The sequence below is a fragment of the Scyliorhinus canicula genome, chromosome 1 (assembly GCF_902713615.1).
Source record: "Scyliorhinus canicula chromosome 1, sScyCan1.1, whole genome shotgun sequence".
Taxonomy (NCBI): Eukaryota; Metazoa; Chordata; class Chondrichthyes; order Carcharhiniformes; family Scyliorhinidae; genus Scyliorhinus; species Scyliorhinus canicula.
The window spans coordinates 245,650,761-245,665,358 of NC_052146.1; the positions used below are offsets into that span (position 1 = coordinate 245,650,761).

At 43.7% G+C, this 14,598-nt stretch overlaps 1 protein-coding gene across 5 annotated transcripts in view; it reads left to right on the top strand.

The window, feature by feature from the left end:
• Positions 1 to 14,598, top strand: part of LOC119973089 (lutropin-choriogonadotropic hormone receptor-like) — a 230,980-nt gene that overhangs the window by 191,298 nt on the left and 25,084 nt on the right. For all 5 annotated transcript variants that reach the window (XM_038810620.1, XM_038810603.1, XM_038810610.1 and 2 more), the window contains one exon: positions 8,284 to 8,355. In XM_038810620.1, coding sequence (XP_038666548.1) covers positions 8,284 to 8,355 — 72 coding nt within the window. The remainder of the gene's footprint in view (positions 1 to 8,283; positions 8,356 to 14,598) is intronic.

Here is a 14,598-nt window from a genome sequence, read left to right on the forward strand (position 1 = left end):
CAATTTAGCATGGCCAATCCACCTGACCTGCACATCTTTGGGATGTGGAGATAAACCCAAGCAGACACGGGTAGAATGTGCAAAGTCCACACAGACAGTGACCTGGGGCCTGGAACGAACCCGGGTCCTCAGCGCCACAAGCAGCAGCGCTAACCACGGCGCCACACTTGGAGCACAAACATCATGAAAGCATTTGTGAGAATTATTATGCTGACGTTGATGCTTTAAAAACTCCCACTTTCACCAGGGGCACCAAAAGAGAGCTGGAAAGGACAGTCCTAGCACGACTACAACCCACTGGAATTATTTAAAGATATTATCGCCTCATTATCCCACTGGTTTTTTTTGCTGTGACTTGTGGGTATTGGAATTTCAGTGGAGAGGAGCAGCCGCTTGGAGATTTCTGGAACTCCATAACTTCCAATACCCACAGAATCCATAACTTCCAATAACCAACAGAATCCCATAGCGAGTGCGTTTAGCCATGTGTTTCCCAAGCAAAGTTGAATAAAATAATGCAGGATCTGGCCACACTAGACTGGACAGAGTTACTTGTGAGGAAATCTACAGATGAGCAGTGGGGGGGTGTCCAAAATGGAAATGGGGAGCATGGAGTCCCAACATCTTCCCTCTCGGGTAATAGGAAGGAGTAACAAGCCCAGAGAACCATGGATGACTGGAGACATTCAGGATACAATGAGAAGGAAAGATTTTAGCAAGGACAAGGGGAAAGAAATCAACAGGGGCATTAGTGGAGTACAGAAAGTGCAGGATGGAGCTTAAGGTAGCAATTAGGAGAGCAAAGAGGGGATATGAGAAAGCTCTGGCAGGTAAAAGTCGGAAAAATCCCAAGATATTCTATAAGTATAACAACGGAAAGAGTAGGGCCCATTAGGGACCAAGAGGGAAATCTGTGGGTGAAGCCAGAGGACATTGGTAGGGTGTTGAACGAATACTTCATAACTGTCTTCACCCAAGAGAATGAGGAGGTAGATATGGAACTCAGGGAGAGAGACTGTGAGGTTCTTGAGCAAATTGTCATAGGGAGTGACAAGATATTGGAGGTATTGGCAGGCTTAAAAGTGGACAAATCTCCAGGCCCGAATGAATTTTGTCCCAGGATAGTGTGGCAGGTGAGGGAGGAGATTGCAGGGGCTCTGACCCAAATGTTTAATTCCTCTATCCATGGGGGAGGTGCCGGAGGAATTTGTTACCACAAACTACCAGCCAAACAGCCCCCTTCCCAGGAAAGACACCCAACTTGGGTAGCACAGTAGTTAGCACTGTTGTTTCACAGCACCAGGGTCCCAGGTTCGATTCCCTGCTTGGGTCACTGTCTGTGCAGTGTTGGTACGTTCTCCCCGTATCTGCATGGGTTTCTCCGGGTGCTCCGGTTTCCTCCCACAAGTCCTGAAAGACGTGCTTGTTAGGTGAATTGGACACTTTGAATTCTAGGGGTTCTAGGGGGGAGGGTGCGAGGGGGCTCCACGGAGTGACAGGGGAATCAGAGGGGGGCTGAAGAGGGAGGGCCTTTCCAGCGATTAGGGTGGTAGGGTGCCTTACCAGTGATCCGGGGGGGTAGGGAGGTCTGCAGCAGTATTCTGACATTGGGGTGTCTTTTGAAAATGGTGCCCCGATCTCTGAGGAGCGGGACCTGTCAGAGAGATAGGCCGCACCCCTCTTAGGTCCAGCAAAAAACCCTGATCCTCTTTAAAAAAACGTACTATGTGCCATGGAAATGCACGCAACCCCCGATCTTGTTAAAAGATCATTCTATGTGCCATTACGTGGCATATCTGATTCGCTCCTAGCGTTGGAGGAAATCATTCTGGCTCTCCTGCGGGCAGCAGTACTTAGTCTTCATTCGGGAGAATCGTGTTCAAAACGATCTGTTTCTCTCTCCACAGGTGATGCGCGGCCTGCTGAGATTTTCTAGCATTTCCTGAGATTTTTCCGATTTCCAGCATCCACAGTATTGCCAATCAGAATTTATCTATATCAATCTAAAGACTGTCAGTAGCCAGAACTGAATGGGCATTGATCGCCCAGGAACCATCGTTCCATTCTACATTCAACTTCAAACAGAAGCTAACTTAAATGTGTAACACAAAATAAATGCATTGTTGATGCTGCCAGAACACCAGACCTCAATCTGGGTAGTTCATTTCTGGTGCAAAAAGAAAGGGTTGCATTGATATAACATTCTTCATGACCTCAAAACACTTCACAATCAATGAAGTACATTTGAAGTGTAGTTACTGTAGTGTAGGAAATAAGACAGCCAATTAGTTCACAGCAAATTCCAACAAAGTTTAATTAGGTGGAAGTATTGGCCAGTACAGCAAAGTAGACCTCTTTACTTCTTCAAAAAAAGTTTGTGGGATCTTTATTGTCCACCTAACAGGCAGACCGTGTCTCAGCTTATCATCTCATCTGAAAGATATCTCTGGCAGCACAGCACTCCATCAATACTGACCTAAATTTTTGGCGTCATATCTGGAGTGGGGCTTGAACCCACAACATTTTGACTCAGAGGTGGTCATAGACAAGCTAAATATTGAGCGTGGACCCTCTTTCTGTTCAGACTCAAAAGCCTACTTAATTATAATTAATTATAATTAATAATAATAATCTTTATTAGTGTCACAAGTAGGCTTACATTAGCACTTCTATAAAGTTACTGTGAAAATCCCCCAGTCACCACACTACGGCGCCTGTTCAGGTACAACTCTGTGTGAACAGGATGAGCAACCATGTATCTCTTTAGTCAATCAGATTGAATTATCTTAAAATTAACAGTTCAAGTCAGAGAGCATGTGTAAATGAGAGTGGGTGAACTTAATGTCAAATCAAATACAGAAACTAATTAAAGGGGGGGGGAAGAAAGATTGGACTAAAATGAGAAATAAAAATTAAAAGAATAGATTTTAAACTTTATCTTTCACATTATTTGAATCTTCAGTGATTAAAACCTGAAGGAATGGGATTCCGCATTTGTAATTGTTAAATTTGAATTATAGAGAGCTTGATTGGCATTAATTAACTATTTTCACATTTTAAAATTGTAGTCTGGAATGGGCGACTTAACTTTCTATAGTAAGTTTGTATGTATCACTGCGCAAATACAGTAACATCAAGACATTCAATGCATTTCAGTGGTAAGTTCCATGGTTAAATGTCATCTAATTATCCATGCAATAGTATAATTTTACAACACACTCAAGTTTGAGGTACATTAGCTTTCCAGAAATTTATTCAAGGTGCAGATGTCAGGATCGGAGGACCTTGAGGGGTAAAACCAATGTTCTGACAAATCCAGCACTGTGCACCCAGTCAGATACTGGTTTAGGTGCCTTGTGCAAACAAGCATCTGATTTAAGACCTGCGGTACTTAGCCCAGCAGGAATCTTGACACAGCCACACAAACTGTAGTGTTTTGGAGAGAAGCTAGTATGTTCAAACAAACAATCAGACAAGATGGTACACAAAGCCAAGCTTCTGAAGAATCCCTGATGAGCCACAAATGAGGGATGATTTAAAATGTAAGTTTGAACCTCCATGCTCAGAGCACATTGTAACATGTAGTGAATGATTTTAAAGAGGATTTAACCCAATCTGTACAATGAAGACTGGGTACAAGGGCAGTTACATTTTTCCTGATTATTCACCAACTAGATATCCACCAAGAAATCACCGTCCTAAATTTTTACCTATTCAACTCAGCAAGCAACAAGGGCACTGGCCAAAACTAAGCACTTCTAATATATGTAAATCCCTGTAGTGTTATTTAACTGGTGGGGTGAGTGAGGAAGCTATTATAGGTTTCCCTCCAGGGAAACCTCACGGTAGCATGGTGGTTAGCATCAATGCTTCACAGCTCCTGGGTCCCAGGTTCGATTCCCGGCTGGGTCACTGTCTGTGTGGAGTCTGCACGTCCTCCCTGTGTGTGCGTGGGTTTCCTCCGGGTGCTCCGGTTTCCTCCCACAGTCCAAAGATGTGCGGGTTAGGTGGATTGGCCATGCTAAATTGCCCGTAGTGTAAGGTTAATGGGGGGATTGTTGGTGATCATTGCTCGGCACAACATTGAGGGCTGAAGGGCCTGTTCTGTGCTGTACTGTTCTATATGAAAATTAGTAAATGATTTAACTTTTGGCCGAGCGGAGCCGGGAGGCTTCTCTGGACCTCACATGGAAAGCCTAGTTATTCCCTGCCAAAGGGCACCCGTTCCTAAAACAAGCCCCTTGCATGACAATTTCGAAAGGCAATCTACCACCTATAGATGTTGGCCTAGGTTGTACAGTTTTCACCCCCACTTCCCCCCCCCCCCCCCCCCCTTCATTCTGGGTGGGATACCATCTGGCTGGATGAAGTCAGCTAGATATAATTTTGCCACGGGCAGGTAAGAACTTAGTTCTGGAGCAGAATATCCGTAAATTTACTGGGAGATCTCTAAATTGGAACTTTGAGTCACTGAAAGAAGAAGCTTAAACCTGCAGGACAAAATGACCCAGAGGCACCAAATGGTGGAACTGTGAAGATGCTTGGAACGCCTTTTTGCTGGAATATGTAAGCCAAAAGAATAGCCAAGTGGGAACTTGAAGATTATAAATCTATACTGGCATGTTAAACTCAATGATTCCTTTCAGGTATCAATGGAAACATTTTTTGATTGAAATTAGGCAGCACAATTTCTGCTGGAAGTCTTCATTTTGAAATCACCAATATGATTATTCAGAAACCGTTATTGTAAGAAAGGGGAATTTCCTAAATACACTTCATGTGTGGAGAACATGTGGTAGAAGTAGCACAAACTATTCTACAAGACAGAGATTCTTGTGAAAGACTAACAAAATGACAGGGAATATGGGAAAATACTTTAAAAGAGAACCTTTAGATCAATGACTGGGCAAAGTAGATGGATTGCACAAGGCAAACCTTTGAATTTGATTAAGGCAAAAAATAATTCTAAGCTGGAGGTCTATAACAGGCACTTTAATCTGATGGATAATGTATGAAGAATATGTTTTCTCTCAAATGTCCCTGCTACTAGAGAAAGCATATGGTACCAAATTTTGCTTCCAAGGAATATAGGATCCTGAGACGATTGAACATTTAAAGACTAAAATCAAAATAGAAAACGCTACATGTATTCAGCAGACTAGGCAGCATCTTTAGCGAAAGAAGGTTAGTTAACATTTCAGGTCGATTAACTTACATCAAAAGTCTAACCTTGATCAACCATCTGGATGGCTGACAAGCAAGCAAACAAGCTTCCAGAAACTGGGAAGAAGATGGCATCCAAAGAAGACAAAAACAGAAGAGGATGCAACAGTTGATGCAGGGGACCTTAAGGAAGAAAACAAGCAGAGAACAATTCAGTACAGTCAGAGTTGCCCGCTTGGGGAATTAATTCAGTCCACACAGAATGAAAAATGTTCAACTCTCACAACTGCTAAGAAAAGCTATTCTCGGCCATCAATTCAACGAGATGCAATCTGGAATAGAAAAATGAGTCTGACCATGAAAGTGGTTCTGTCTTTAGCGTTGTTACGAATTTTTTTGCAACCATCGGCTTTCTCTGGATTCATCTTGAAATGATGGGAAGAAGTTTTTGGGTGAAAATTATGAATATCAAAGTAAAGTAAACTTATCTAGAATCAGAAAATGAAAATGATGTGGGATTATACTGATAATGATTATATTAATTATTACATTTCAAGTAGTGCATTTATAAATTGGATCAATTGTTTTCAGTTAAATATTTACTTTTCCTAATTTAAACATGCATTTGAGAAAATGTTTGTTTCAATAGATATTTACTATTTAGTTATATAAAACATTGTTTCCTGTTACATCACTCTGAGTCCTCAAACAACATTTAGCACAAACTGCTCCTTTCCGAAAAATACACCATTAAACACAGGTTGTTGTCACATAAAACTTTTCATTACATTTTGTGGCAATCTGTTGAATTACATGAATCATATTGTCACCATCAAAATAAGCATATAAAGAGCAGCAGATTGCACCCAGTTTCCAAGCAGCAGTAGAAGGCACTCCAGTTGATCCTCATCGCCAATGTAGTGTCCTGACGGATGAGTGACCACCAGCCGGTTTGACGGATGAACAGTTTATTAAAGTAATAAACTAGAAACAGAAAATGAGATAAAAGCTACCTTGATCCAAGACTCCAAACTCCTAATTAACAGGGAAACCCGAGCTCGGCCCCCAGGGTTCATGCACTCTAGCCCTATTGGCCAGTCAGATCACACGACCTTCCAGGAACCAACCCCTTAAAGGGGAACAATACTGCAGTTACCTTTTTTGTATAATGGATGCAATTCAGCCACCGCGTTGCCGGGCATGACTGGTGCATCCCGGGAGAGCCCGAAATCGGGCTTCGTGCCAGGTGCTGGGCTGATCGCGAGTCACCCGAATCGCTACACCTGGTGCGATCGGGATCACGCCCTCGCTGGGTTGGCACTGCTAAGGGTTGGGGCCCTGGGCGGCCATGCCATGAAAGGCGGGTGAGGGAGGTTTGCGGAGGCTGCAGAAAGATTGGGTGGGTGAAGGAGGGTTCCTGAAAAAGGGTCCCGAAAAGGAGAGGGTGTAGAGATCAGGGTAGCCCTTCAAAATAGTGCCCGGTCTGAGAAGGACCAGTCATGCTGGTGAGTTCAGCTCCCCAGTGGCGGAAAAATTTCAAAGTGGCCTCGACCGGGGAGAAACTCCCCAAGGCGCAATAAAATGGCTCTGTGCCCTTAAATAGCATTTTCCATCTTGGCATTGCAGCCATCACAAAACACCCCGCCTAGCGCACATGAAACAACACTTTCAAATTTTCCAGTGAATTGAACACAATATGTGCAGATGTGTAAGAATATGGAATTCAACTAATATGATGTGGTGTTGAAAATTCATGGGATGTGATCTGCTGATAATGTTTGGATTCACCAAACAATAATGTTTTCTAGTGTGGGTCACAGATTGTGGGGTGAATGGGAGGGCATATATAAGGAGATGTCTAATGCAAGAATCACAGAAAGAGCATTGTCTAGACAAGACTTTCTCATGCTGTCAGCCTGCTTGTCAATAGGACAGATCCAGGCCCACATTAGCCCCTAATATAAACTTAATCTCATTGAATATGGCAGCATTCCTGTACTGAACCAGGTTCTGAATGCTTTTGTAGAGACATTTGCCTTGGCAGGGTTGGGCTTGTTATATTACTGAAATGTAATATAAATATTACTCATTTGTCTTGCCGAGTTGTATTTAACTTGATGATAAACATTCCAGTTGATGACAAATTGTTTATTGAGTAATAAAATAATATGCTCGTGAGTTCTTTCACGTTAATACTTTGACTCGTAATATAATTAACTAAGATTAGATTAAACTACCAATTATGATAATGCACTACACTCTGATCTGTCTTTATTCGAGCTGCACTACACACACACTAAACTACAGAAAGAGCGGAAAACTCCTTATATAGGCTATGTTAGTGTTGCCATCTAGTGATCATCTGTCTGTACTGACTGCACATTAACTAATCATGTATTAACATATACAGAGATCATTACAGGGCTAGGTCCCACTCTTTACAAGGTAACCTAGACATTCCCAGATACAGAAGGTGGATTGTTGTCCACCTCTACTAGGTTCCACCTGCGTCCTGCTGGAATAACTGAGGGAGGTTGATGGAAGTTCTGCAACCACAGGGGCTATTTTAGCTCACTGGGCTAAATCGCTGGCTTTTAAAGCAGACCAAGCAGGCCAGCAGCTCGGTTCAATTCCCGTATCAGCCTCCCCGGACAGGCGCCGGAATGTGACGACTAGGGGCTTTTCACACTAACTTCATTGAAGCCTACTCATTACACTAAGCGATTTTCATATTCATTTCAAATATTTAGGGCCATATGATTGAATCACATGAGTAGGTTCATTAATCTACTGACTGGTCAGCGAGCACAAAGTCCTTTACAATTTGTCTACATTTTAAATGTTAATGTTATGATCCAGATATGCAACAATCTGCAAAAGACTAATGTGCCACCATGTTAACTAAACTGTCGCCTTGTACTCAATTAGCTGTACTTAGCTAACTAAAGTTCAGAATCAGCACTTAATCACACACAATTCCTTCCCCAAAACTCGAATGAAAGGCACAAGGTTTGTATGAAATAATTCATGATGCATTTTGTTGTTGGTAAGTCATAAACATTTTGCTCTGCAATGCATGCTTGACTACCATATTTCAAATGTGCTTCTTGATCTCCACAGGACTATTACAAACACTGGAATAAGGTTCTTCCCTGATATCACAAATATACATTCTGAAGACTTTTTGCTTCTGTAAGTACTTTGAACTGAGTCTGATACTTAAGAGTGACTAAATTAGGGATCTTTTCAATACCTTGAAAGCTGTTGCTTCCTTGGTTGATTTTCTGTTCTAATTTTTCTAGTTCTGGTACTGGTCATTTACAAATAAATCAATGCATGCTTTGTTGGCTCAAACTGGTGGGTGCTAATTCCAGACAAGTTCGCGACTCTTTAAGAATCTTTTTCTAAATTTGTAGCTGAATTTCAGTGTGATATAGGTTAGTGTTGTCTGCAGGAGTTGTTATCCTGAAATAGGGAGCCGTAAGCCTCAACTGATATGGAACATCTAATAACAGCAACTGTCCAACTGGATTTTCAAGCATTCATCACAATAGACACCAAGGGCGGGATTCTCCATTGGCTGACACCGAAATCGGGAAACATGATTGGGCGGAGAATAGGTTCCGACGCCAAAATTGTGGCGGGCGATGATTTGACGCCAAATCGCAATTCTCTGTCACCTCGATAGCGGCGTCAATCAGGTCCAGAACGCACGTACAGTTAACACCGTTTACATATCATTAGTGGGTCTGACCCGGTATTCTCCTGGGCCTCCGCAATTCTCCATCTCCGATGGGCCGAGTTCCCGATGGTGCAGTTCACTTGTGCTTTTAAAAATCGGGGAACCCGCATCGTTACTGCTGAGGGAGAGAGAGGGGGTACAGAAAGTGTCCAACATCATCATAGTTTGCTGACAGTTGTGCCGCTGGCCGGGGGACTTCCGCCAGGTCCGGGGGGTGTAAAGGGCATGAGGTGGGCTGAGGGCCGAGGTGGACAGCCTGGAACACTATTGCCACAGACGGAAAGGTAGCCATGCAACTCTGCATGCCACTGACAGCCTACTGTGAACACTGGTCGTATTGGTGTCCCGCAGGCCATCCCACTAGGTGCCCTCTAGCCCCAGCTGATCCATCAGCTGTCTACGCGCGAGCCAGCACAACCAGTGCCACCTTGTTGGCTGGGAAGTGTGTGCGTGGGAATTGTAGTGTGTATTTGTGGCTGCAGCTTGTCAGCCTCCCGAATGTCAATCACGGATCCGGTGAATCCTGCACCATTCTTCATTGGAACCGATTGTGTTCCATGTGACACTGGTGCTAGCCCCCCACAGCCGCTAAATCAGTCCAGGTTCGGCTCCAGTTTGCTGACGTGAAAGTCCACGAATCCTGCCCCGCCGTCAATCCTTAGTCTCAGGAAAGTGGAATCCAGCCCCAAATATTTAGCACACAGCTCAAAATAATATTAATTTCTATTCTAACTATCCAAACAAGTTTGAAATCTTTCAATATTGTTTGCTGTCTTACACTTTAATATTTATTGTTTTAAATTATGCATACGGTGAGATATTTACATGACCAATGTCCAAGGTCATTATTGGGAAAATAGCTATTGTCTGTGACTGTTGGCATCATCCCAGAGGCTCCTTTCCCTTTTAGGAGATAGAGCTGGATAATCTGAGGGTTACCACTCTTCAGATGAGGGACAAAGTTGAGAAGGCGGGGCCTTCATGGTAACCTCGACCTGTACGAGACTGAACCCGTGCTGTTGGCATCGCATCTCATCACGAACCAGCCTTCCAGCCAACTGAGCTAACTGACCTCCCCATGAGCAGATACTTATTTTGCAGAGTGTAAACTGACATTGCAGGTCATGTGAACAGTATAGAATCGAACCTGTTTTTCAAACTCATCTATCTTTAATTCTATTTTTCACATATATATCACAGCCTTCACATGCTTGATAAGAGCTGATTTTGCTGCTCCTGGCCCAGCGGCTATTGGATTTACTGGCTGCAGTGAATACTGGAAAAGTGGGAGGATGGAAAGGCCAACAGAATTCCGACCCATTCAATTAAACGAGGCCTCCATTATGGCCATTAACCCCTCTCTGACCAATATCTTTTCATTCGCAAGACCCAGATCAATCACTAGCCCCACAGAAAGATCTATGCTGTTCAGCCACTGCCATGCACATGCACTCCAAGGCATATTTAGTGTGCCCAATGGGAAGCGGTGTGTGAAGGAAGCACAGGTGGAGATAGGACAGCAACTTCCTCACACCATAGTTGTCTGATCCATGTTTCCTTTGAGTACCTGTTATATCGGAAACACAAAAGCACTGGAGTTGCCCTTTTTGCTGCATATCTCTCTATTCTTACCTGCAGTCTATCACTTCTAGAGATTGCGCTGTGAATACTCTCTTTCATGGTGATAAGTGGAACCCTAAGGTTTCAGATCAAAGAATCATCGAATCCTTACAGGGCAGAAGCAGGCCGTTCGGCCCATCAAATCTGCACTGACCCTCCAAAAAAACACCCTACCCAGGCCCACTCCCCTGCCCCATTCCCATAACTCCATATCCCCATCTAACTTGCGAAAACGTAAGGGGCAATTTAGTATGACTAATCCACCAAACCTGCACATCTTTGGATGTGGGAGGAAACCGGAGCACCCGGAGTAAACCCACACAGACATGGGGAGATTGTGCAAACTCCACACAGACAGTCACCCAAGGTAGGAATCGATCCCTGGTCTGAGGCAGCAGTGGTAACCACTGTGCCACCGTGCCATCCAGTAAACACATGTAACTCTATGTAATTTGTTCTCCCAGAATTTCCCTTCCCTGGGTGAGATTTCATGTTTCTGTAATGTACCAGCTAGCTGACCAATGATTTCTGATTTCATAATTAAACTGATTAGTTACATTCACCACAGATTTACATCAAGATAGTTCAGTTCTAACCAGGAGTTAAATGCTTATGCTGCTGGCTCCATCCCTCTTTCTGTAGACTTATTGAGTTGAGCCCAATATTGCTTAGGTTTGCCAGTCTATTTCACCTTTGAACCTTCTAGCCTGGATTTTGGGCCTGCACATCCCACTTTGCACGTCCTGATAGCCTTACACTCCATGTGGCTGCACCCCTCTTCGCACAGGTCACTCTCTGGGACGCTGCCTGTGGAAAGCTAACATCCTATCCCTTCTGGCCCCCTCATCCCCTTCAGAGGAGGTCCCTATTTGCAGAAATGCAGATGACACTATCTTGTGCACTGAAGGGTGCACTTGGCAGAAGGCTTCCAAGAAAGTTTGGAAGACCAACGGTCCTAGAAAAAAAAAGCTAGAAAGGCAAAGAGTCCTCCAAAAAGCACTGAAAATGCCATGAACTCTCAGGAATCAACTAACAACAGACTCTCATCTAAACTCCTAATGACTCACATTGCCAAGGCTCCATGACCTGAATGGAGAAATCAATAAAAACAGAATAGCCACATTGCCTGTTTGCTGACCGCTAAATTCACAGGCAACGTAAAATTGTGAACAATTGGGCATTTAAGTGGCTTAATTGCCACAATAATCGTCAGCAGGAGCGTTTCCTACTTGCGCGCATGCTCGCCGACCATAATTTTGGATGACCTCCTAATGACATTGTGACATCTGCCTTACATAATCTTGCACGATTTTCAGCTCGTTCAGTTCTGCAGCGCATCCAATTCCAGAACGTAACATTCAGGCCTTTACTAAACATTCCCAGTTTTCCCGAGCAGCAATGTGTGTTTGTGTGTTCTGCCTCCTCTGGAACAATGTTGACTAACATACTTCAGCTATTGTTTCACAAGGGCTGGGTCAGGCACATGCAGTGTATGCCTCCTTGCCTCCTTCTAATCCCCTGGCATGCTCCTTTTTTTTAAACGTGTTTCATGACAAACATGTATAAGCAAGAACAGTAAAATATACAGCAACACATTCAATAACATATAATTTGTACATTTTTCCCCACCTTACCCCCTACCCTCCCACCTCCCCTTCCACCGCAACAAATAAATCCTCAAACATTGTGTTGAACAACCCCCACCATGCCTCAAATCCCTCCTCTAACCCCCTCAACTCAAATTCGATCTTTTCCAATCGTAGTAAATCATACAGGTCCCCCAGCCAGACCGCTATCCACGGTGGCACTTCCAAACTCCAATTTAACAAGATCATCTGCCGAGCAATTAAAGAGGCGAAAGCAACAACGTCAACACCTCTTCTCTCCACCAGCTCTGGCATTTCCGATGCGCAAAGATCGCCACCATTGGGTCCGGCCTAACCGCTACCCCTACAAATTTGGACAGCGATCCAAACACCGCTTCCTCACACCTTGTCAGCTTCTCACAGGCCCAGAACATGTGCACGGGGTTGCCAGCCCCCGTCCGCACTTCTCACACACGTCAGCCACGCCACAAAAGAATCCGCTCATCCTTGCCCGAGTCATGTGCACTCTTGGCACAATCTTAAATTGGATCAGGCTCATCTGCATGCAGGAATCGTGAAACCGGCGTGGTGGCTGCTGAGGGAGACAGAAACGTACGGATAGTGTCCAACATTGCCATAGTGTGCTGACAGTTGGGCTTCTGCCAGGGCTGGGGGGAGTAGCGGAGAGTGACCGGGAGATGGGCTGTGGGGTTGGGGTGGACGGGCACGGAACACCATTGTCACAGCTGCGGGAGCCATGCAGCTGTGCACACCGCTAACAGCCCACTCTGAGCTTAAGGCCACCAGTCGTATAGGTGTCCCTCCCAGGCAACCCCCCTGCGTGCCATCTGGCCTCAGTCGACCTATCAGCTGTATGGGCATGCTCCAGCACAACCAGTGCCATCTTGTTGGCTGGGATGAGTGTGTGGGGATTGTAATGTGTATATGCAATTGTAATTATCCACAAATTCTGTGTTGGCATCAACACTTAGTCTCAGAAACAGAGAATCCCGTCACCTGGCTTTATCACAATTTAACAAGCAGTCTCAGTAACAGAGTGGCCCATAATTTCTCTCAATTCCTCCACAAGGAAGGAGGGAAGATCCTCGCCAGGCCCCTTTCTTAATGCTGCTATGTTGTCTTTTATTTCTCGACTCATTGAGTATTACCAGTTCTTTTTGTTTTTGCTTAAGATTTACAGCATTTGCGGTTTCCTGCTTTCTGTTTATTCAAATAGTCAGAGAATTCAACACTTAGCTCATTTTTAATATGCAAAACTATCTTTGAGATAATATACCTCTTAAAAATGACATCATTTTATTTGTTTGTTCTGAAGAGTACAAGTATTAGTCAGTTTTGGAACCTGAAGAAACAACTGGAATATTGTGAAGAAATTATGTCTCACCAATAATTGCATAAGTTTTAATTTGGATCAAACCCTCATTAATCACTTACCCATGTGCACATACAATTCTAAACCTCATAATAGAGACAGGTTGACATACATTGCATTGAATACAAATTAATGTTCAACACAGCTTGGCAAAAATAGACTTAAACACCCAAGGATTGGGAGCAGGAATAGACCACAACAGCCCTTTGACCTTTTTCTGCCATTCAGTACGATCACAGCTGATTCTCTGCCTCAACTACACCTTTCCACCTGCTCCCCATATCTCTTGAAAGCACAGCAGATCAAAACACCGTCCATTCCAGCCGTCAAAACACTCAGTGATGGAACATGTACAACCCTCTGAGGAAGAGAATTCCCAATATTCACAACCCTCTGAGTGAAGAAATTTCTTCTCAACTGTCTTAAATAATCAATCCCTTATCCTGAGTCCCTGCCCATATTCTAGCTTATCCAAGAGGAGAAAATAAATGACCTTTAAGTCTGCGATGTCAAGTCTTTGTTCTCTGTTTCAATAAGATGACCTCCTTCAAAATTCAGAGTATGGAACCAATTTACTCAGCCTCCTATCCCAAGGCTCAATCTAGTGAACTGTTGCTGTGCCATTTCTCAGGCTTGTAGATCCTTCCTTGGGTATAGAACCCAAAACATCACATAGGAGCCCAGGTGTGGTCTCAACAGAATCCCATATACAGTTGTAACAACATTTGTTCTTGTACTCCAGGCCTTTGCATAAAAGCCAACATGCTATTTTCCGAGCTAATTGCTTGCTGTACCTGCATGCTAATGTCTTGTACGACCACACCTTAATCTCTCTGAACATCAACATTTAAACGTTTCACACCTTTAAAAAAAATCTGTCGTTCTATTTTTACAACCAACGTTAAGAAACGTGTACTTCCCCATATTATACTTAATTTCCCAACATTTTACCCATTCATTAAACATGTCTATACTTCCTTGCAACTTGTTTTTATCTTTCTCACAGCTTACATTCACACCTATCTTTGTATCATTTGCAAACTTGGATACATTACTCTCGTTCTCTTCATCTCAAAGGACAAGGGCAACAGATA